The sequence below is a fragment of the Callorhinus ursinus genome, unplaced genomic scaffold, assembly GCF_003265705.2.
Source record: "Callorhinus ursinus isolate GAN/ISIS: 27379988/994484 unplaced genomic scaffold, GSC_fseal_2.0 scaffold11, whole genome shotgun sequence".
NCBI lineage: Eukaryota > Metazoa > Chordata > Mammalia > Carnivora > Otariidae > Callorhinus > Callorhinus ursinus.
The window spans coordinates 13181399-13206961 of NW_027397073.1; the positions used below are offsets into that span (position 1 = coordinate 13181399).

The window sequence follows — 25563 nt, forward strand, 5'->3', positions numbered from 1 at the left end:
GCACTCAGAGGCTACCGAGTGAACAGCCAGTCTCATTCCTACTCCCAGAGGCCCTCTTCTTCCCTGGACAGAAGCCTCTTTACTACCGTAGTTTTCTGAGATATTCTTTGCACACAAACACGTAAATATCCTTTAAAATGGTGACATTCTCACCTTGCTCTCCCCCGGCACTACTTAAGGTACCTTCTGCTCTCTATTGTTCTTTCTCAATAAAGCCACATAGTATCCCAGTGAATGAATGCCCCATGACATTAAATGACTCATCCCATGAGTTAACCAAGTCTCCATCAACATCTGTTTCTAATCTTGTCTAGTCGAAAATTACAACACTCATCTTTGCATACAGTGGGAATACACCTGCGTGATAAATTACTAGAAGTGGAACTATTCAAAAGTTATCTGCACTTAAGTTCTGATACTGCCAAATAGCTTTCCATAGAAATTTTACCAATTTACGTAACTGGCCAAAAGTACCTGCCAAACTTTTTGATCTTTGCATATTCAACTGTTACATAGACAGTCAAGAGAGATTAAAAAAAAACCTGTACTCTGAAAACTATGAGAGACCGAGATGGCACAAATAAATGGGAAGGTATCTCATGCTCATGAATTCGAAAAATACTGTTAAAATGTCCACACTACCCAATGCAATCCACAGATTCAATGTAATCCTATATCCAATAGTATTTTTCACAGAACTAAGACAAATAATACCAAAATTTATGGAAACTGCACCACTTTCTTACACCATACACAAAACAAACTCGAAATGGATTAAAGACCTAAATGTGAGACAGGAAACCATAAAACTCCTAAAAGAAAATGTAGGCAATAAACTCTTGGACATCGGCCATAGCAATATTTTTCTGGATTGGTCTCCTCAGGCAAGGGAAACAAAAGTGAAAAAACTATTGGGACTACATCAAAATAAAAAGCTTTTGCACAGCAAAGGAAATCATCAACAAAACGAAAAGGCAACCTACTGAATGGGTTGAAGATACTTGCAAATGATAGATCCGATAAGGGGTTAATAACCAAAATACATAAAGAACTTCTACAAACTCAACACCAAAAAAAAAAAAACCCAAATTATCTAATTAAAAATGGTCAAAGGACCTGAACATACATTTTCCAAAAAAGACATATGGATGGCCAAGAGACACATGAAAAAAGATGCTCAACATCACTAATCATCAGGGAAATGCAAATCAAAACCCACCAAGATCGCCCTATGCCAGTCACAATAACAAGTGCTGGTCAGGACACGGGGGACAGGGAGCCCCACGCACTGCCGCTGGGAACGCAAGCCGGTGCAGCCACTCTGGAAAACAGTGTGGGGCTGCCTCAGAATATCAAAAATAGAAATACCATACAATCCAGGAATACCACTTCTGAATATTTACCCCAAGAAAATAAAAACACTAATTTGAAGAGATATATGCACCGCTGTATTTATTGCAGCCTTACTCACAATCGCCAAGATACGAAAGCAACCTAAGCGTCCATCAGTAGATGAATGGATGAAGAAGATGTGGTGTACACCAAGGAATATTACTCAGCCATTTGAAAAAAAAATGAAATCTTGCCATTTGGGGCAACATAAATGGACTTATCGGGTATTACATTAAGTGAAATAAGCCAGAAAGAGAAAGACAAATACCGTATGATTTCACTTATATGTGGAATCTGAAAAACAAACGAACAAACCAACAGAAACAGGTTCAAATACTGAAACCCAGTGGTTGCCAAGGGAAGGGGGTAGAGGGATGGGTGAAATAGGTGAAGGCAATTAAGAGGTACAAACTTCCAGTTATAAAATAAGTCACGGGGTGAAAAGTACGGCACAGGGACTGGACTACAGTCAATAATATTGTAATAACTGTGTAGTGACAGATGGTGACTACACATGTTGTCGTGAGCGTTATCGTATTCTATGGAATTGTCAGATCGCTATGTTACATACCTGAAACTAACACAATATTGTATGACAGCTATATTTCAATTAGAACTAAATTTGGGGTGCCTGGGTGGCTCACTCAGTTAAGCATCCAATCTGATTTTGGCTCAGGTCATGATCTTGGGCCTGCTTAAGATTCTCTCCCTCTCCCTCTGCCCCTCCCCACCCAAAAGAAATAAACCTTTAAAAAAAACTAAATTTAAAAAAAATTTTTAATTTAAAATTAGAAAAATACAGCGGCCACCTAAAAAAAATAAAAAGTTTTTAATTTGTATTTCTGATTATGAGCAGCTTTTCATATGTTAAAATGACACCTGAAATTCAGTTTCTCTGTGCTATTTCTTCAAATATGCTCCCATTTTTCTCCCTACTTCGGACTATTAGTTTTTATTACTTACTGACTTTTAGGAGGTTTTTTTTAATGAGAAAGAAATTATTGCAAGTATTTTTTCTTGAATTTGAGGTCTGTCTTCTCTGTTTATATTTTCTTCTTTACATCATGCAGAAATTTGATTTCTGAGTATTTGAATTTCCACTTTTAATGGTTTCTGGGTATTGTGTGATACTCTGAAAAATCTTTTACACACATACTATAATTTCACGTTTTCTTTCTTACATTTAAATCTCTGGGCCAACTAGAGTTAATTTTGACGTAAGGAATGACATATGGTTCTAGCCTAACTTTTTCCCCGTATGGCTACAGAGATGTACCTAACATTTAACAAATAATCTGGGAATGACTTTGTATTCATGAAGAGATAAAAAGAGATAAACCAAAACACAGAAACAAAGACATATAGACCTAACATAGCATTTTAATCTTCATCTAAAAAATCATCACTGAGAAATATTATATTACTACAGGTAAGCTGTGAAAAATCTAAAAACACTAAAACCCACAAGGATAAACTGGTAAAGGACAGATGATCTTATGAAATATACAAATGGCTAAACTTACAGAAAGATACTGAATTTCACGAATAAAGGAAATGAGCATTAAGCCAGTGAGATAATTATTCTCCTATCAAATAAGTCTTTTAAATGATACTCAAAGCTAGCCAATAAGCAAGTAAATTCAAACACTAACAGTATATACTGCTATTTACATAACTTTTCCATAAGAAAAATAATAATACATGTATTATCAGGGACACAAAAAGAGGATCATAAATCAGTAAATCAATTTCAAAGAATCTCTCTTCAGTGGTAACTCATGAACCTGGAAAATTTTTTAGGTACAAAAATGGTCAAAGCTGTATTTTTTGGGGGGCGGGGGGAAGCCCAGAAAATTGTCTTTCTTCCCAAAAACAAAGAAAGAGTCAAAGGATTACACAGCCAGATGGGACATATTCTGTAGCCATTCAAAATAATCTTGAAGAATTAAATATAAAATGCCTATAATTTGAGAAGGAAGATAGGATATAAAACTGCCTATTTAATATTACAGGCAAAACAAAAAACTGAAAGGAAAAATTAAAATGTCAAAAATAGTTCTCTGAGTAACTGTCATCTTTTCATTACCTTTCTGTATTTCCCAAATGTTCTATATTGAACATCTGTCAGATTTATCGAGAAAGCCCCAAACTACCTAAATAAATTGAGCAACTCTTATATGGAGCACTTTGTATACAGATATACTGAATAAGATTTTATTATATTTTATCCCTCTAAATTGGAACAGTATGCAATAGACCTTTGAGTCTACTACTGGCCAGCCACGTGACCTCAGGCAAGGTCAAGACCTTGGTTTGGATCGGAGGCCTCGCAGCCAGCATCACCCGGCTGGGAGCAGAGCACACCCTGAAGCCAGCACGGACAGGGTGAGAGCATGCACTGACTTCCTCCTGGAGACGTCCTGAAGACGCACACTCTGCCGCTCACCACACCCCAGAGGCTACTGGCTGGCATCCTCCCTAGGTCCTCCAGTGCCGACCACCAGGTTCCTGCTCCAGACACCCTTCCACCCCTCAGGATCACAGCTAGAAGCTCCCTCCTGAGCCACTTCAGGGGCAGCGGTCTGAGTGCTCACCCCCCTCGAAGGCCTGCTACTCAACGTGTGCTCCATGCACCACGAGCACCTCCCACAGCCTACTAAATCGTAGGACTGTGCCCACTGCAGTGCTATCGAGCAAGAACCTGCACCTTAGCAACATGCCCAAGGATGCGTAAGCCCACGGACTTCTGAGGAGCACAGGGGACCCAGGAATTCAACCAACTCTCCCTCACCATCATCACCCAACCTCACCAGTCTCATCCCCGAACGCTCGGTGACCACTGTCTCTGAACCCTCCCGCTGGGCACTCTGAGAGGCCCCAAACGGCCAGGCTCTGCAATGAACAGCTCTGCACCCCCTTACCTGGACTAAAACCCCGCGAGCCTGTTCGGGTGGGGGTGCTCCTCTGCCCTCCTATCACGAGGGCCGCGAGGCTGGGGGCAGTCCCGTGAAGCTGCTTTCAGCTGCTCCGCCCTCTGGTTTTAGTCACACACCAGCCACCGGGTCACGCTTCCACATTCATACTCAGTTTGGCCCCTGCCTCACCGTCTGCTCCACTCCTGGTCTTCAGGGGACTTCGAACTCCACATGGGTGGCCAGCCAACACTGGGATCTTTGCTTGGCTGCCTTTTCCCCAGTGATTTCCTCCGTCTCTGCTCTATCCTGGATCTTGTCACTCAATGAACACGCCCTCCTTCCCAGATTTCTGCTTCTCTCCATCGAGGAGCAAACATTCACCCCATCTTCCCAGCCCCGCCCCATCCTGAGAACAGTGGCTCCGCCCTGGCTGGGGGGACCATGATGCCAACTGACATCCCTCTCTGCCCGCTCTCTGCCTCAGCAAGGCTACTCCACAAACGGGGCCGGCTCAGGTTTGGAGGGCAGACAGGAAGTCCCACTCAAGCCCTGGCTCTAGGCCATCTATGTTCCAACACTGCTCTTCCTGAGTTTACTTATTAATAACTGCACGTTTCCAGTAAAACAGCACTCGTCTCCTTGGCCATGACCACCTTAATTTCTCTCTCCTAAAGGAAAGCCCTCACAGAGGGGTGAGTGGAACAATTAAACAATTACCGAAACTACACCCCAAACTTCTGACAATCACAAGGAATGTCTCCACCTCTGAACTCCCTAATCCCAGACATTTCACACTCTGATCTGCTTCATGACTTGCTTTCTCCCATGACGCGTAATTCTTCAACTGTGGTTCACGCTCCCGTCTGACTCACCTAGCCTCACTCCAGGAATCTGTCCGTTTTTAAACACTGCACGCTCTTCCCTAAATTCCTCTGCCCCAGTGTCCTTTCATCACATCCAAGAACGTCCTTGTCCAACCATCTGCTTGCCTAACACTTGAATCTGAAATGCTGCAAAGATTTTTTTTAAAAAATCCACACAGCAGGACAGACCGGTATCACTCTAACTTACTGATATTCAATCTCAAGTGGACTCCACACCCTGGCCAGGCTGTTCTCCACATCCCCACACAACCACTGTAAGTCCCTTCTGCTCTCAAACATTTGGTCCCCCACCCTCAAAGTAGCCACTGTTAAGCAAACTCTTACTTTAGGAAAAAATATAAGCCATTAGGCAAGAGATCCCTCAACTTCCCATCATGAAATGAGTCTACTTACCCACATCCACACCCACCCTGCCCACACAGGGCCCCTGTGCCACCCTTACTCCACTTGCCCGTATCTTTCTCTCTTCCTCACTCCACGGGCACGCAGCACGTGCTGGGAGCTGACCCACCATGCCCAAGCAGTCACCACTGTAACTTCACCACCTACAGAAGAGCAGATCTTCAGAAGCGTTCATTTCCTTTTACTTTCCAACCCATTAGCCTAATCTTCTTACTTGACAACTTAAAACAGAAAACATCTCTAAAGTTGAGCTCTTGGACAAGGAACTCTTTCAATAAAGATTTTATGGAGAAAACAGGAAATTCACAGAATGTTGGCATAGTTTAGAAGCAAGCATTTATGACACCAGACAGCCAAAGAGTCCAATGATCAAAGTAATTAGTTTGAGGTTTCCTAGTGTGAGCCTAGACCCAAATAACACATGGATAAAAAAAAAAAGTACTCCATAGAAAAATATCTCTGTGATCTCCCTTGAACTCCACTCTAAGTCCTCCGCTGCCCATGACCTTGTCTGTGACAGGGTCACTGAACTGTTACCTTAGGATGGGCTCTAGGTCAGGATGTCGCCGTTCTTCCCTTTTCAACGAACCCTGATTCAGGGCTCTTAAGATGGTCTTGTCAAAAGTCTCTGAAGACACTTCCTTTGGGAGCTAGAAAAGGAAAACAGCAAGGCCGATGTTAAGTTCTTCACTTACTGCTAAGGAGGTTACAAACCGGAGGCATAAAAGGAAGATAAATGTCTCTTGCTCAGCCATCGTCCCAAAGCAGTTCCTTCTCTCAATCTTCATGGAAACAGCATCGATTTTTCTACTAGGACACAGTCTTCTGCCTTCTGGGCACACCTCAGGGCTCTGCGACGGTGCAGACCGACCCAGCGGCATCCAGCATGCTTCTGGGACACACCCGCACACCACTCCTGTTCTACTTGCCACATGCCACATGAAAGTCACATCCACACCAAAGCTAAATGGAATTTTGCATAGTGTAGCTACGATTATTTGAATCCTCAAGTAGTATTCTGAGAAGTGTTATCCCCGCCATTAGTCATCACCTTTGTGCCTTGTTTCACATCTGAATCTCAGGCAATGTCAGACTACCAGCGCGACGCACCAAATAAAGAACTGGGTGTGAAAGATGGGGTGAAAACTCTCAGTCTTGCTCACATAAAAATCACTAATTGAAGGGTGAGTAACCTTTCCCTCCACATGATGGTTGTTGTGCCCTCAGAGCGATGTACCAGAAACCACCAAAAAAAAAAAAAAAAAAATCACTTGGCCAAGAAAGGTTTTCTTTAAAAACAAAATTTTAAGTCGTTTTGTTTATTAACTAAGCTTACTTTTTAAAATTCCTAATAAATCAGGGGCGCCTGGGTGGCTCAGTCGTTAAGCGTCTGCCTTCGGCTCAGGTCATAATCCCGGGGTTCTGGGATCGAGCCCCGCATCGGGCTCCCTGCTCCGCGGGAAGCCTGCTTCTCCCTCTCCCACTCCCCCTGCTTGTGTTCCCTCTCTCGCTGTCTCTCTGTCAAATAAATAAAATCTTTTTAAAAAAATTCCTAATAAATAATTTATAAAATTAACTTCCCAGGTCTTTCAAGCATTCGAAGTTTTAAATTTGACTTCTGATAACTAGCCTTTGCAATGAACTCCTGAATTACTGGCACTTTCACTAAAATTAAGAGTAGAACCATTAACACAACCATCAACACAGTATCTAAGGAGCTGCAGAAATAGAACAATCTACACAAACTGTCAATTTACATACTGATCTCTAACCAGAGAATCCAAAGCAAGTATGCTTTTAACAAATACACATTTTGAGTCAACAATTCAGAAACGGAAAATTTAACAAAGACAGCATAAAGTATTACTAATTTTAGGGAGTGAGACTATGGAACCAAGATGGTTTGTCAGAATGAAGTTCTTTCTGGTTCTTTTATAACCTGGTAAGGCTGAAGGCCCTGCTCGCACTCCACACACCTGCTGTGGAGAGCATGTCCTCTGATCACTAACAGGAAGAAACAACTCCTGAATCTACACATTTCCCAAACAAAGAAATGACTATTTCAATATTTATTATTTTAATACAGATTAAGGACACTAGGCATATTTCATATGACCCATTTTACACAAGGTATTTCCTGAACATCTGTACACAGCCAAAGAAAGCCAGCTTCAATGGAGAAGTCTGTTTCCACTACGGAATCACTGATGGCTCTTCTAAGCACCGGAAGGCATGAGCACGTACATTTTCACCCAGTCAGTGACTGTTCACGTGATTAGGCAGAGTGCGGATGTGCAGTCATCAGTATTTGCAAAATGCTTTATTTTCAAGTGGTTTTTATCTTCAATTTCCAAGGACTATTTCCAGCCCTAGAGGAAGGCACATTTGCTAAAAATACAGCTTTAAATCATGTCTCTTCTATTCTAGTCACTTCTGAATTTCCTCACCTCTTGGTCTTCGTTCCAGGACCCAGCCCCCCACCTCCGGGCCCCAGTTCAGAAGGCTGAGTGCTGGGAGGCATTTCTCCTCGCTAGTACAAGCTTCTCTTTAAAACTTTGAGGCCTGGGGCACCTGGGTGGCTCAGTCAGTTAAACGTCTGCCTTCGGTTCAGGTCATGACCCAGGGGTCCTGGGATGGAGCCCCGCATGGGGCTCCCTGCTCAGCGGGGAGTCTGCTTCTCCCTCTCCTCCCTGCTTGTGCTCTCTCTCGCTGTCACTATCTCTGTCTCTCTCTCTCAAATAAAATCTTAAGAAAAAATTAAAACATTGAGGCCTAAGGGAGAACCATCATACAATTTAGTTTTTCTAACTCTCCTCAGTCATCCCTCATTCCTTCAATCAACAAATATTCAAAGCCCATCCCTGTCCGAGGTACTGCGTTAGGCACTAGGGATACAGCAGTGAGAGAAGAAACAAAAACCCTGCCTCCGTGGAGCTTCCAGTCTCGCGGTGAGAAACAGGTGTGAGATGCAGCTTCTAAGCGGCAGTAGCAGGGGAAGGGGGCCTGGATGTGAGGATGGAGGCTGCTCTTCACAAGGAAAAAAGGATCTGAAAGCACTGACCTCAAATTCACTCTTCCACATCACAGCAAACGGCAAGTGCAGTTAAACAGCATCTACAAAAGTTAAAGGCTGGTAGTATGTACAGGCTGTCAAAAGGACACTTTTGCTCTTAACTTTTGTAGATGATTTTAAAAGGGAGGTAAAAAGGAGAAAAGATATATGGCAAACTGGAAAGGATGTTTTAGAATAGGCAAGTAGTTTCTGGAAGCATACAACGTTGCCAATTATTTCATATAACTTGATAAGGTATCTGTCCCACTTGAGAAAAATTCTATATTCAAAAGTTGACTAACCAGGGGGATCATTAACTACCATGATTCTGAAGAGTGACTTAATTATAGGGGGCGGTATTTTTTTAAAGCACTTAAGCTTTCAGAAAAATTGTACGATTGCAAAAAAAAAAAAAAAAAATCGGTCAAGACGAAGAACCAGCTGAAGCTTAGGGAAACCCGACAGGAGAGACTGCCTGGTGCCAGGCCCGAGGCTGGAGGTCAGTCATGTGCTCTCCCGTTGAAGTCTCTCAGCAGAATGCGGGACAGGCTGGTAGCAGCACCCCCACCCTAACATATCAGGGAACTGGCCTTGACACACGGCAGCACCGGCCCCCACCGTGCTGACTCCATACCGCAAGACATTTCAGCCTCAGCTCTATCTCCCTGCAACCTACCCTCCCGCATTAGAACGCCATTGTGGAAAGGGCGAGGCAAGCAAGAAAAATGAAGCATGTTGCTCTCTGACCTGTAAGACACCGGTTCACGACAACTTGCCCTTAAACTTTGATAAATCTATTCTACCGAGACAGAGGAGTCAGATATAAATAGAAGAGATTTTAAAAGTGCAGGGGTGGCGGGGGTGCGGGACAGCCCTTCCTAGTTTCTTTAACAGGCAGACTGTTTGTTAGCCAGGAGCTAGTTTCTCTGGGGAGCTTCTCTGGAGGACAGGGCTCACGCGCCCAGTCCTTCCACGACTCTCTCCTTCCTCACCACGCTGTCGACTGCTGACAGGTCATATGCGTAGGACCTTTGGCAACTGGAAAGTCACGACCCCCCCCCCATCTCTACATGCAGTTAGGTCACCATCTTGAAGTGGCAGAAGGAGCTCTAGGCCTTAACGAGGAGGGCCCAGTTTAAAATAAGCGGCAGGATGGGCACCTGGGTGGCTCAGTTGGTTAAAATGAGCTGCAGGAAAATATTCAAGTTGTCCCTGGGTATTAGTTATCCCTGTTAGCGGACTAACACTGTGAGAACATATCACACTATGTCCTCCTTAGAGCCAGCACCTACCATGCTGCTCAAAGCTCTGCAAGCTGGTGACAAAGAGTGTCCTTCAGCTTTCAGAATGGAGACCCACATGATCTGAAAGAATATATTTATGGTGACAAGCACACAACTTAGAAACCAGCACAGTCCTGAAAATTTCTGATGTTATAGGTTCAATAACTACATCACAGCTTCATCCAAAAGTTAGTAATGGAGTGCGAATGTTTCCTGCTTCTGGGCTTTCTATCTCCTTATTAGCAATACATTTTAAAATATATTTGCTTATTGAGAAATAGTAAGGTACTGGTTAACCATTTAAACCCATTTCCTCCTTTTAATATTTAGCTCTACCCATACACGCTTTAATAAAATAGAATTAGTGTAAAAGAAACAGGCTAAGCGTTTGACCAAACTGATCTAAGATACCTTTACCTCTGCAAGTCTGTGTAAGAGGTTTCCATTATCCCTTATTCTCAATACTCTGGAGAGTCTATCACGGCTGGGGGGGGGAAGGGGCAGGGAGGGAAGGGGGAAGCAGGAACTCAAAGAATGAACCATTGGACATGGATTTAAGGAAGTCCACAGAGGGAGCTGAAGAGCTGTTAGGTCTAAGAACACAACAAGGCTAACAAGCCTCCTGTCACCGTGCAGACGCACCCTTTCACCGGAAGTACCCTTGCAAGCAGCCACCATTAATATATACCCGGGGCAAGGAACTAGGAATAAAGTTCCTTTTTTTTTTTTTAATGTGGAAAACCCTTCATTTCCTTATATTGGTCACATTAAGAAAAGTTCGGTTTAGAATAACATGACATTTTCTACAGGTGATGTTCATGGAAGAGTTCTAAGTCAACCTCTACATATGTGGTTACATCTTCCTGGTGTCTGTTTTGATATCGAGGTTTCTGGATTCTATATATTACATAAAAACCATTTTAACAACAAAATCTATACTTTTACCTTCAGTAGAAATTCCTGTAGTTCTTGGTGGGTTTTTGTTACTGTTGTGACTGAAAGATCAGACCAGTTTACCTGATTTAAAAAAAAAACACACATATTATATGGTTATTTCTTAGGCGGAAACCGGCTGCAAAAAAGCCATGTGTAAAACAAAGGGCCTTACTTAAATTTTATTAAGATTAACAATTAGAAATATAAAGTTAATCTGGCATTGTCGTAATTTCTTCAAAATCATTTAATGGTACATTGACACATTCTACTCAAAAAACTTTTTAATAATTCCTTTCAAATTGCATGGTTTTGTTAAAAAGTTGTCTTTTAAAATAAGGCTACATTTTAGTAATTTTTCAAAAAGGAAAAGTTGGACTCTAAAATGACACTTTTGACGGTACAGCTCTATATACCAAGAAAGATAAAAATTCTATCTCCTGGAACTTACTAAATGTAAATTCTTCAGAGAAATAACTAGAGTTTACTGCCCCTCTTTGATAGTACTACATTGTATTTTTATGGGATTTATGGCTTATGAAGGGATTTCACCTTTATCTCAATTCTTTAAAATTCTATATGGTAGGTGGGGTAGGTATGACAACCTCCACTTTCAGATGGAGAAACTAAAACTCTAAGAGTAACTTACTTAGATCTGACCCTAAGCAAGCAGAAGAGCCAGACTAAAATCTGTTATGCCACTTTACCTCTTGGACGCTTTTAATTCGGTGGACTTGATGGCGGCCAGCTAATAATCTCTACTTTACAATTATTTGAGCAAAGTAAAACTTGTACTAGGCAAATACCTAAGTCTTACCAGCTAGTCATACCATTATTAATCAGATAGTTCGAAATAGACATGAAATTGTATCTACCAACCCTCAAAGCAAATATCCTTATTAACTGGCACATCTTTTAAATGATTTTTAATTATTTGAGTGATCGTTGAGCAGCTAACGTGGGTCAGACACTGTTCTCAGTGAGAGGGACACAGGAGTGGACAAGACAGCCGAAGTCTCTGCTGGCTGAGGTTCAGGGTCTGGTGCATGAGAGAGATTACAACAAAGGAATAGTGAAGAAGTCCCCTCAGGCATCCGGGCTCCAGAGAAAATGAACAGGGCATGGTGCAGGAGCAGGACAGCACATCAGAAGGGTGCCGAGAAAGACCTCACAGGAGGGAGCACGTGAGCCAGCCCAGGAGCTGAAGGGGTGTGAGCTGTGCCATGGCGTGGGGAAGGCTGTTCCAGAGTGGGGGATGACAAAGGCTTGGAGGAAGGAACAAGCTAAGAGCTCCAGCAACAAAAGGAGAACTCGTGTAACTCCATGAAGAGAGCACAGTGGCTTGTGCCATGGGTTATCAAAATGTTCAGTGAAATATGTGGAGATAAGGACTGAAAATTTGCAAACTGAGGCTATTTCCCCCACAGAGCAGAAGCCAGAGTTCTGAAATTCATTCAACAAATGTACTAAGCAAGTTGGATACGGTGGGATGACAGAGGATGAAGAGTCCTGCTCTCCATGAGCTAATAACCTCCTGGAGAGGAAAAACATGTCACCCAAATAGAAGACTCTGTGCAACTGGTGATGGGAGGATACCATGAATGAATGGAAACACATTCTGCTGGAGGATCAGAAATGACTTCAGGAGAAAGGCAGAGCTGAAGTTTGGCAAGCAATACCTTTGGGGAAGAACTGAAGTGAGGGAGCACAGAAACGTGGCGTCGGTCCGTTTGGCTTCAAGGCGCTCAGTCCAACCTTAGGAGAAAGGGCTAGACAGTGAAGCCCAAGCAGGGAGGAGTAAGGAAGACGTGGACAAGGAATCCGCATGACAGTCAACAGGCAAAAAGGAGACATGGGGAATGACAAAGCTGGACTCTACGGTTAATTAGACAGCTATCTGAGGACAGAGTGACAAGAAAGCAATCAGAGAGAGGAAGACAAAGGAACAAAGGCCAACAGCCTTCGTGGACAAAGAAGAGGAGGAGAAAAATATCAGGGAAACCATGCCAGGAAAAGACAATGCCCGTGATCTTGATTTAAAAAAATACTAGTGAAAACGTTTACTTTTACTTTTAAAGATACATCTTACACCTCAAATCGAAGGCTCTTACTTTTTTTTTTTTAATAAAATCGTCAGAGTAACTTTAACGTGATACAGTTAAAATATTGGCAAACCATGCAGCACATACTGAAAACAGGACAGTCCCTTAATTAGGACAAACATATGTCTACGTACAGCTTTTTCTTAAATTAGCAAACCTGCTGTAAGTTTTTCCAAAGATCAATTTTCATTTTTCCCAAAAAGTCATTTACCACGGTACATGAGACATCTGTTGGGGGCAGAGGGGCTTACTTTGAAGGTGTACTCCCAGTATTTGTCAGCCCTTTTTCTCTGGACTCCTTTCAACATTATCTTCTCAATGTGCACGGCTGAAAGAAAGAAAACACGTGGACTTGTTCTACAGAGACTAGATGCAGGTTTCAGTGACCCAATCTGACAAATGCTAAACGATTAAGCTATTTAGCTTCATCTTTACTACTGGTCTTAAATCATGAAATAAAACCGAAAAGTGTAGAAGTGTAGCAATGTGCCGTTCATCCGTGAATTTTTTTCTATATCCGTTCAGCATGCCGAGTACCTCAGTAGTTCCAAACATCCTCTTAAGCACCAATAAATAAATAAAATACACCTACAGTAAAGATTATTTTTCTAGAGGATCATCTTCAAAACTGCTGTTATTCCAATTACCACATACAGCACTTTGTTTTTATGCATAATAGGTGTAAACCAGAAAATATCTAGTTTTTGTTTAAACTGAAAAAAAAAACTTTCAAAAGTAATATATAAAACTGATAAAAATTTCTTTCCAATTGGGAATTTATAAATTGTTGTTCTCAACATGACCCGTAATATCATATAAAGGTATTACAAACTTAACGTTATGAATGAACTTTACTATAAAGGTTCATGATGACAAAAAATTTCACAAATCTATTACACAGATAAAACAGTGGTCGTAAGTTACATGAGTAATTCTGAATTGAACCAGGTAAGATGTCAGCTTGTTAATGAAGTAAGCAAATGTACAAACTCCTGAACTACTCATTTAACACACCCTTCAATAAAAATATCATCTTTCAGGAAGTAAATATCTTTACAAATTGAAAAGAGCCAGTCTACTAACCATAATATAGGGACTTGAGGAGGAAAAAAAAAAAGGAAGAAAGCAAGAGAAACTGTTGCTCAAACAGAAGAAACGGGAGGTAAGCAATAATGAGACTGGTAGTCATGAACATGACAAAGGTCACAGGGGAGTCAGGACTCCACAGGCTCGGGTCACTGTTAAATTCAGGGGATGGGAGATGGCGAAGAAAAGGAAAGGATTTACTTGGAGAGAAAGAGGTTAAAATAGATGAAGGAGGATACACAAAGTAACAGAAGTAGACAGAGGAATTAAGATTGTTCTAGATCATGGATGGTGAGCAGTGAGAAAGCAGGAAACATAAGATACAGAAATTCACTGGAAAGCAGACAATCCTAACAGACTAAGGAGGTACCGCTACCAGTATTCTGTGCCAACTTTCCAAATATATGGTGTCTGGTGGCCTGCTTCTAGGATCGTGTCCCCTCAATGGGTGAGAGATGCTGAGGACGGAAACAAAAGAAAATCTCAAAAGCCAGGTTGGAAGCCTGAACTCCTCAAAACTGCTGCAGTACAACCAAGGCCAAAGTGGGGCAGGGAGGGTCTACCGTCTTCAAAACCTTTTCTATTAAATTATGATAAAGGATGGTGCTATTTAATCAAAACCATCTGACCTAACCTATGTTCAGAAAATACAAAGCAGCTCTACTTCTGCGAATCAGTGGGCTAAGGGTAGGGGACCACTACGGCATTCTGGGGTAAGGGAATATGGCTATGTCTCCAGCCTTGATTTTACGTTCTACCTGCCATGATCTCTCAGAATCAAGATGAGCGAGACAAAAGAATATGGTGAGGGATGGCCAGTAAGGGAGACGCTGCAGCCCTCATAAACTAAAACTAAGCAGCAGAGATCACATGCATTTGTTTAGTAATAAAGAACATGAAATATCACCTATAGTACCATCTTGCGGGTGTTAGCATTTTGATGTAGTTTTTTGTTTTTCTAAAATAATTTTTTATTAAAAAGAAAAAAAAGGGACCTTCATTGTAAAAGCAAACTCTGCTTCAGGTCACTCGCATGTGTAGTGAGTGTGGTTGAAGGAGGCTATGAGTCAAGTAGTTTCATAGTCTTGAATAGGCTGGAATAGGTAATTATGTAGACTTTATTTAAAACATTAAACATGCATACCTATTTTTCCCCTGCGAGGAAAAATGTATTACACAAAAAGGACTATTGTTGGGACTGAAAGGAGGCAAAAGGATGTTGATTCAAAGCTGCCATAACCGAGTGTGATGCTTACTGCCCACACTTTCCCCAGATGGCATCTACGTTTTCCATTTCAATTTTCCCCTCAGGTTAATAATGGACTGCCCGAATATGAAGGGAAGTGGATATCTGAACTCCTTTCTTTTCAGATGAAAATGTCCTTTCAATTCCCCTACCCCAGCCCTCTTGAAATCTGTATTACTGCAGGAAGCATGGGCCTGTAAGAAATTTCTTCACTTTCTTCCAGTGAACTTCCGTAAAATTTCTTTTTTCAGGAAATGCTGAGCACATTCTCCAGATAAAGCACTCTACACCAAATACTCTGGGAAAATGTTAAGGTTTTTGCCCTCCGACAGTATGCAACTTGATTTAAGACAACCAACCACAAGGCAGAACCAAGTAAGCACAAGCCAGGACAGGCCAAGTGTTGCAAAGCAGGAGCCCAGATGCAGACTCCAAAAAGTGGGGGACTGGTGCCTGAGCCAAACCTAGGACTTGTAGGATTTCTCTACTCCAAAAAAGAGAGAGAAGAATTAGAGTTACCCAAGGTAAATAGCACTCTGCAACCTTCTCCTGTAAGTTTACGAAAAACAAACGTACCTTCTCGCTGGGTTCTATGAGGTGCCACAGGAAGTCCATCGTGAGGTACTGGGGCTTGTTCTAGTAAACTGGCCTCATTACTTTGCGTGTAATCACCATGAGCAGAATCATTCTAGATGAGAAAGAGGGGCACATGTTAATCTACTCCACAGACTAAGAAGAGTCAACTCCACCGAAATAAACCAGATTAAAGTCTTATACTTTTAACAGCGACCATTTTAACAGCAATTTTTAGAGATCAAATAGGTGGTTACACATTAAGGGCAGAAAGGCACAAACGGGCATTCACCAGTAAGGAAAAGGAATCAATATTTATTGATATCAATATTTATCTTCATTTCACAGTAATATTCTGTCAATTATTTACTGCCCCAGTGTTCTTGGGACATATTGCACACTATTACTCAGAATTCCCAGTGATGTCAATTTGAACCAAAGTGAACCAGAATCAAAGGAACACAGATAAAAGAGGGTAGCTAACCCCCCACATACATGGGCATTTTATTTTTTACATTAATTACTGTAATTTTTATTCACTACTTAATTGTAGTGATGGTCTAACAAGATGCTTTGGTAGGAAAAAGTTTTACAAAAGGTCATCATCAATACCTGCCAAATCTTTCTGAACAAGAATGAGTATGGACAGCGGGTTTACCATTAGTCATGTTAAACCACCTAATAGCAACTGGGGGCTCTAAATCTGAGTTTGCTCAGCCAATCACTATCCTCAGTAAACTGGAGGAAGTTTTACTCCTAGGAGAACTGCTGCCTGGAGTCAGGAAGGGCCAGCTTATCTCACACACAGCTCTCTAGAACTGAAGCAGCACCCTGCAGATGCTGTTCCTACAACACACTGATTAAGCCAAAAAATAAAACAGCCTTAGAACTGTTCTTTATCACAACACACACCTTACCCCTTCGTGTTCAGAATTTCAAAATACTACTCAGAACAAACCACCCCAGTTTCAACAATTACAATTTGACAAATTGCAATAAATAATATACATTAATTTTTAAAAATCGTGTCAATTTAGAAATGAAGCAAACAGAAAACCCAACACTTTCCAAGAATCCTAATTTAAAATATTTTGTTCTGCTGTCCAATCATGCATGCTGGCCTGACAATAGGTTTGGGCTGCGCGTTGACAGCTCCATTTCTGGGAATAAAGCATCACATCAGATACTCCTGGGAGCTCAGCTTCAGCCTTATATATAGCTTGTCTTCCTGTAGAAACCCAAGGAAATAAGCACTTGTCTAACAGAACCACTTAATGAGAAGGACAGCACAGAGCTCTTCATCAACATTCGACTTCCAAAACATTTAGCATGATGGCATTCACCAATTTTCAATATTAATGATTTAAAAAAGGTAGACTGTGAGAACTCTTCTAGCAACAACATACTTACCTGTATCCTAATCCAGACCATATAATCACTTACCACAAAGTCATAAAACAGCATTGGCCTAACATTGCTGTAAGTACTTCAAAAATCAATATAAAGCACTGTAATCCTCTCAAATTCTTGTATTAATTGGAAGAAGTTTAGCTGCATATGTCAGCCATTTTTATAGAGTATTTTTCTACACGGCTCATTCGTGATTCATAAATTAAAAATAACACCTTCGAATACAAACACAAAATACGCAAAAAAAAAAAACCACAAATAGTTTTCATCAGGGAAATGCCAATCAAAATCACAATGAGATACAGCTTCGCACCCATTAAGATGGCTATTCTCCAAAAACACAGAGCACAACTATTGGTGAGGATGTGGAGAAACCGGAACCCTTGTGCATTACCCGGTAGGAAGGAAAATAGTACAGCCACTGTGGAAGACAGCACACCAGTTCCTCAAATACTTAAACAGAGTTACCACGTGGTTCCGCAATTCCACTCCTAGGTGGAGAAGCTAGGGACTTGCGCAAAAGGAGGGACTTGAACAAATAATTTTTTCACAGCAGGGTCACTCCCAATAGCCGGATAGAGAGGCATTACACCCTCTTTCTCTATTAAGTTCAGATTCCCAGGAAAACGCACTATAGAGGTAATGCCAGAATTGGCATTTTACAAAGACTAGTTAGATGGAAGTGTCAGGACCAAGTGAAAAGTGGAGAATTTTTCTCTGCTTGGATTTAGAAATGAAATTTTCACATTCTAAGCCTACAAAAAATACGCACAGGAACACAAAAAACATTAGAATGTGTGTACTCTCCTTCTTTCTGTAACTCATCGGAGTAAAGTGTTTTCTGTCCTAAGGCGTGCCTCTAAGAGCTCCTGGTTAGCGCAAATCCACGTCACGTAACACAGGCAGGCTGGACAGCTCGTTCATTCCAGAGATTACTCACGTTTAACTTTTATACATGTAAATCCAACACAATTATAGACTTGAGATTTCTCCAATGTGGGGAAAGTGTGAAATAGTCAAGTGGCTGGACAGTCCAAAAGAGATTCTTCTAACATACCATGGAGAACAAAGTTCACACTGGCCTCCTTTTACTTTAACAAAGGTCAAGCTGTAGATGGAGTTTATTTTAGCTCATCTAACAATGTTCTGCATGTTTCCTCTAGTCCTCTGATGCAGACTAAATTTAAAAACACCAAGACGTTCTCTATTTAAAAAATAAAGAAATTAAGAATTTCTAAGCTTTTTTTTTAATTTACTAACTTCTTCAGAAGTTTTTTATACTCATCAAATGAGACTTTGAATACTAACATTAGTATCTAACCACAACATCCTATTAAGGTTTTGTGGTAGATAAAATATAGCTAAAAATACTTTGATGGCCCTCCCACTGAAAGGTGGATCTAACTCCCCAGCCAGTGGGTCTCGGCCGGCTTTCCAAGACTTGCCTGACCCACAGAATGTGAGCAAAGGCACATTTGGGATTGCTGAGGGCAGGTCACCGGAAGCCCTGCAGCCTGGGCCTCCCGAGCCACCGTGTACTAGTGCACTTGCCCCGAGGATGCCACACGAGAGAGACCACACTGACAGAGGACGGAGAGAGAGGGCTGCAGGCCCAGCCACATCTCCAGAAACCCCGCGGCTGACAGAAGCTGCCCTTGCTCTTAGTTGCCGGTCTAAACCCCCAGCCCACGGAACTCTGCAAGATAATAAAAAAAATGGTGCTGGTTTAAGCCCCTAGGTCTGGGGATAACTTGTTATAGTTGTAGGTTTTAAATTCTCTTCTTTCAATCACCAGGGTCCCAACTAAAGCATGTTATTATTTAAGCAAGATTCACAGAAAGCCTTGCTTTGAATGTGAGAAAATGATTAGTTATTAGAACCACTGACTAAGATGTCAAATTCCAACCATTTTGGTGGAAGGAGAGGGAAGGTGTCAGGGAGAACTGAAGAGGTCCCTGCTGCCTCTTTGAGAGGATGTGGTAGAACGGGCAGGCGCTTGCCTCATTTCTGCTAATGAAACAGCATGCCCCAACCCAAGGTAATGCCGGGCATCCCCTTCTAGCAACTGAAAAAGGGCAAATGGCGTGCGAGAAGAAACGGGCCGGGTGAGGAGCGCAGGAGAGCCCCGCTGCCGACACCTGCCGCGCCAACAGGACAGAGGAGGGAGACCCGGAGTTGGCCTCCGCACGGCATCGTGCGCGTTCTTGCTGGGATCGGGGCTCACCTCCCCTGTAGCTGCTGCTTCTGTTTGGCTAGAAAGCATGAGATGAGTGTGGCAGAATTGATCATCTTAAAGCAGGGGTTTAAAGCACCCCAGTCACATGTGGCGGGAGGCCCACAGTTCACTGAACCTGTGTGTCCTCTCTGCCACCACAGCTCCCAGACCGGCCGTGGCCACTGTGACCCCGCCTCTGCAAGGTCTCCTCAACGTGACCCGGGTGCACGAAGCGGTGGCCTGTGCAGAGCAGGGCTGGACTGCATGCAGCTGGCTGGGTGGAACGGGGGGTGGGGGGGAACATCACCATAACTCTCTATGTGTTCTGGGGAGCTCTATGAATTTATTACAAATTTAAAAAAACATTCAAATTGTTGATGTCATTGCCTTTTCCAGAGAACTGAACTCGTAGGATGTGCAATTAGAGAAGACCCTTGCAAAAGAATGCTGATAGGGAAGCCTACTGGGGAGAAGGGTGGTAGTTTTCATCCCAGAAAAATGTCACTGGCCTCGAGGATTTCCTTGTAAAACTCCCTTCATGTTTCTGCTTTCAATGTGAATAGCGCAATCTCTAGTAGGCATCTGTAGCTGACAGGTGGATGGGTGAGAACTATAAACTGTCTTAGACCACAAACTACAAGGGTATGGAAGGCAGGTGGGGGGGGGCGAGAAGCAGCCTCCCAGTTTAAACCAAAGCTGGGCTCCCCCCCGCTTTAGAACCAGCATCTGTGTTTACCAACCAACCTTCTGCTTTCTTACTACAGAAGGGAAAAAGATCCCCTCTTGTACCCTAGAACTAGCACGCTGAACCAGGAATTGCTACATCCCCTGGGCTAGCAGCCCCCAAATCTTTATTTTTTTTTAAAGATTTTATTTATTTATTTGACAGAGGGAGACACAGCGAGAGAGGGAACACAAGCCGGGGGAGTGGGAGAGGGAGAAGCAGGCTTCCCACGGACCAGGGAGCCTGATGCGGGGCTCAATCCCAGAACCTTGGGATTATGACCTGAGCCGAAGGCAGACACTTAACGACTGAGCCACCCAGGCACCCCCCCAAACCTTTAAATCCCCAATTTACCAGACATTTTAGGGGAGGTGAAAAGAACACACCCCTGAGCATGAGTAGCAGCAGATCTATAGAGAATGTGCCTTCCTTCCCAGCCCATATATACCTACCAAATGCCCTCTCCCCTCTCCTGCCCTGCCCCACCCCACAGGAGATGAAAGGGAGGGGACTCAAGGGATCCTTGGTAGGAAGCAGGACCTGAGCTCAGAAGCCCGACAGCCCACAGCACTGCCGGGACCTCCAGCTCCTGCAGCAGAGCCCCAGCCTTCAGCTCCAGTGAGGAAACGTTCCTGGAACTATGCAGAAACGGAAGCTTACAGAGTTTAAAAAGGATTTTTGACAGTGACTGACTGATAGGTTGGTAAATAGGACAGTGTGGAGAAACGTTGCATTAGGACTTGTGTTTAACGTCACCTGTTAGAACAGGCACCTTCCCCAAACAAAACCACCCAAAACCGCTCTTTTCATTAGGCAATCTCTCCGTAAGCTTGACCGGTCTCTTTCTCAAGACGTACCCTCCAAACACACGTGACCCTGTTGTTGCTTAAAGGACCACCAGTGAATCTCAGTCATTTGATACCCTCCTCTCCCGAAAAACAATATCCTGGGGGAAAGTTAGGTTTCTTAACTATCCCAATTTAGATATTCCTAACAAGAAACGTAAAAATTCCCCATTCTTAGACTGTAGATGGCTCACTTCAGTGACCAAAATTTTTAACTTTCTGATCCTAAGCAAGATACTATCTCACTACTGTGTACCTGACTCCTACTACTCTTCAAACAAATCATAAATTGGGAAATCAACACCAGACAACTACAAACAATTACTCAAGTAAGAAACTAGCTTGTAACTGATGACTTTTTCCCCCCTATCAAAGCATCATCTGTAGGTTTGCCCCAATTTATATACCCCCCCACACACAAAAAGCTTAATTTGGACTATAAATGGCCTGATTTGGGAAGAATAATTAACAAACACAACTACTGAGCATTCATCTATTGAAGATTCAGTTCAAATCTATACTGCTCCACACTTTTACCTAAAGAAGCAATTCCTTTCATTATTTCCAAAACAGTTGTGCCTGTACTATAGAGCTGCAAAGATTGTTATAAAGTAGCTGAGAAGTATAACTCATTCAAGACAAAAAAACCACTTCCTGATATACTTTGTCTTAAAGTAATTTATCATCTGGTATTTCTCAGAGCTGTATCTAAAAAGCTAAGTGTAAGAAATTCCGAGTGAGCTTTTATGATATATGCAACGCTGACAAAAAAAAAATGAGACACGATGCCTAAGACTTTGAGGAACTTAAAATCTAGGAGGAAGGTCAATTTTATAAGTTCAGAATATTTCAAAGTAAAGTTTTTCTTAGAAATAGGGAAAAAAATCATAGAAGTACCAAAATTACAGCACAGAATACACATGCTGCTGGAATTCAGAGGCACCAAAGAATCTTAGGAGAAGACAGCCATGGGGACAATCCCAGCAAACATCATGCAGGAGGTGATGGCACAGGCCAGCTCTGAATGAGGATGGGATGTGTGAAGACAGTGGGAGATGGATTTTAAGACCAAAGACTTACTGGAGGCCAGGCTCCATCAGTCACTGCAAGGTATGTGATTCGATTAAACACTGCTTTAGGAGGACATATCTGGCAGTGGTATCCCACAGGTAAGAGGTGGGAAGGCTGCAAACAGTGGAATCCGTTAGGAATAAAGTCCGGGAAGAACACGGTGACAGCAAGGATGAGGGGAAGAGAGGATTAAGGTCGTCAAGCAAATCAGAGTGATTAGAGGTATAATGCTACTGCTGAGAGAACTGGATTAGCCTGGAAGATTTTTTTTTAATCAATGTTTCATGCTTTTCATACACATTACACATAAAGTGACAGTGGACAGTGGACAGAAAGACACACCACCAGCACATACACACAAATTTTCAATTTCACTGCAACCTGCGGACAACCTACTCCTTTCCCTGGTCTGTCGAGGCCCTCTGTAACCCAACCCCTAACCAGCTCTCCCAACTTTCGCATTTCTGTTCATCCACTGCAACCCAACTGTGCTATTCCCTCTTTGGACAATGGCTAGATCCATGGATATATACATCTTACTCTTGTTTACCAAGCATTTTCATACACATGATCAGGTTCATCCTCACAGCAGTTATATACAAGAAATGGTGACGTTATCCCTGTTTTTTACTGAGCAGCATGGAACTTGTAAAGCTAAACAACTTGCCGAAGCAACCTTTTTAAAACCTAAATCTGACCTCAAATAAGTTATTTCTTGAATAAGCATAAAACACTTTGAACGAGCCAAGACATTTAGAAGGGAATTAAAGGCCAAAGGTTCCCTGGAGCATAGGAAGGACAGAAGGGAAATGGCCTACCAAGTGCCCAGGAGCCCTGCCACGTGTAACAGCAATACGCAATGAGGAACTTCCCTTCTAGAGTGACTGTTTACACAGACTGCGTGAAGGAGGCTTTGTGACAAAGCATTCTCTGTGACTAAGAGGAGTGCTGTTCCACAGTCCTCCATAATGAAAAAAAGAGTCGAAGCTCAGTCTGCTTCAAGGGTAATGCATGTCTTTTTTGCTTCTCTCTTAAAAAAAAAATTAGCTTAATATTTCTCAAGGAAAGACAAAAATAATAAGCTTAAAAATTAGCCAATTTATTTAAAAAAGCATAAAATGTTCCTTTATTCAGGCTGTGCTCTGAAGTAACAAAAAGTTATATAACCTAACAAAACTGCAAAACAGCTTTAAATTATAGAATAGTTTCCTAACCAAATGTGAAAACTGGATAAAGACAAGTAGATTACGGGTACATGGGAGTTACTGATAATCCAAAATCAGAATATGTACATTCCCCATTTCTATCCCCGAACCCACGATGGAGAGAATATGTATTTTTTTAAAAGATTTTATTTATTCATTTGAGAGAGAGAGAATGAGAGAGAGCACGAGAGGGAAGAGGGTCAGAGGGAGAAGCAGACTCCCTGCTGAGCAGGGAGCCCGATGCGGGACTCGATCCCAGGACTCCAGGATCATGACCTGACCCGAAGGCAGTCACTTAACCAACTGAGCCACCCAGGCGCCCAAGAGAATATGTATTTTAATAATTTGTGACCCAGAGAAATGCTTCCTTTGGGTTTATCTGTGGCATACCAGATCTTTACAATATAAATATTAAAAATAAATGTCCCAGGGGTGCCTGGCTGGCTCATTCGAGCAAGGGCCCAACTCCTGATTTTGGTTCAGGTCATGATCTCGGGATCATGGGATGGAGCCGGAGTTGGGCTCCATGCTCAGCACAGAATCTGCTTAAGATTCTCTCTCCCTCTCCCTCTGCACCCCCCTCCCTGCCCAGTTTGCACCCGCGCTCTCTCTCCCTCAAATAAATAAATTTTAAAAAATTAAAAATAGGGGCGCCTGGGTGGCTCAGTCGTTAAAGCATCTGCCTTTGGCTCAGGTCGTGAACCCACGGTCCTGGGATCGAGCCCTGCTTCGGGCTCCCTGCTCCTCGGGAAGCCTGCTTCTCCCTCTCCCACTCCCCCTGCTTATGCTCCCTCTCTCACTGCGTCTTTCTCTGTCAAATAAATAAAATCGTTAAAAAAAATTAAAAATAATTGCCCCAAGTAAATGTCTCAAACAGTACCTTTCCAATTACCCATCTTGCCTGAACACCAATCAATTTAGAGCTATGGTAATAGAGAACAATATGGAGAATACTACATTATGTGGACTTTCATTAAGTAGGAAGAAAAAAAACCAGCCCATTCCTGAATACAACTGATACAACAATGTGGATGGCTACATCTTAGTGGAAAAGAAAAATGCATTGAGCATCATTCTCAACAGAAAATTTGTACTCAAAACAGTATGTAAACTATTTTACATCTTATCTCAATTCAATCACAACCTCAAAAGAAAATTATCCCCATTTTGCAGATTGAGGCTCAGGGACTTAAATAGCCTGGTTAATGTCACAGAGCGAGTGGCAAAGCAGGAACGTAAGTCAAGTCTACTGCCAAACAGGCTGTCACTCTTCAAGGCTTTTGGTCGTCTCTACGGCACACTTCCTGTCCCCTCCCCCACAAAAAAAATCATAAAAGGTAGTACAAACAAAAGGCGTGTGTGTGTGTGTGTGTGTGTGTGTGTGTGTGTATTTATATATATACATCACACTAGTTAATGTGAGGATAAGTAGTTTCTTCCTCTCCATCTCTACCACCCTCTCCTCCTATTGTGGTCTAAGTTAAGACTTTCCTTGAGTTCTTACCTGAAAAAATCACTACACAGAAAAACAGAAGTAACTGGAGAAGGGTACCAGGAGCTCCCATTTGCTACTATAATAATCACTAACTCTGATATTCTAAAAGCCTCTTCCAAACGGCCTTTATTAACTGAACTGCTCTTATACTTTGCTGCAGCCAAACCCACCTAAAATTTCCCATAAAAGATACGGCTGGTTCTCTCCCCCACTGGTAATTTGTGTGATGCTATTCCCATGCCTCTACCGCTATCTTCCAGACAAGACTTTTTAACTTTTACTTATAATTGCTAACACTTATCGAAGATCATGTGCCATACAGCATTCTACAAGTACTCGTTCGTTTGATCCTAACAATCTCACATAAGTACTGTTATTATCCCCACCGTAGGAGGGAGGAAAGCCTTCTCCACGCCCACTGCTCGAGTAATACTATTCAGTTTAAAATCTCCCAGTGGTGGCCAACGATTAAATAAAGGTATTTATTGCCTGGGAGTTTAGAGTCGTTCTTCTTAAACATCACTTTTAGGGGGCGCCTGGGTGGCTCAGATGGTTAAGCGTCTGCCTTCGGCTCAGGTCATGATCCCAGGGTCCTGGGATCGAGCCCCGCATCGGGCTCCCTGCTCGGCGGGAAGCCTGCTTCTCCCTCTCCCTCTGCCTCTCTCCCTGCTCCTGCTTTCTCTTCTCTCTGTATCTCTGTGTCTCAAATGAATAAATAAAATCCTTTAAA

General features: G+C 42.4%; 1 protein-coding gene across 7 annotated transcripts in view; it reads right to left on the bottom strand.

The window, feature by feature from the left end:
• Positions 1-25563, bottom strand: part of ZCCHC2 (zinc finger CCHC-type containing 2) — a 91319-nt gene that overhangs the window by 60563 nt on the left and 5193 nt on the right. For all 7 annotated transcript variants that reach the window (XR_012379980.1, XR_012379983.1, XR_012379978.1 and 4 more), the window contains exons 2-5: positions 15872-15983; positions 13215-13291; positions 10874-10945; positions 6131-6243 (exon numbers count right to left, since the gene is read on the bottom strand). Coding sequence is in view for 1 of the 7 variants with exons in the window: in XM_025886773.2 (XP_025742558.1) it covers positions 6131-6243; positions 10874-10945; positions 13215-13291; positions 15872-15983 (374 nt within the window). In the remaining 6 variants the exon portion in view is untranslated. The remainder of the gene's footprint in view (positions 1-6130; positions 6244-10873; positions 10946-13214; positions 13292-15871; positions 15984-25563) is intronic.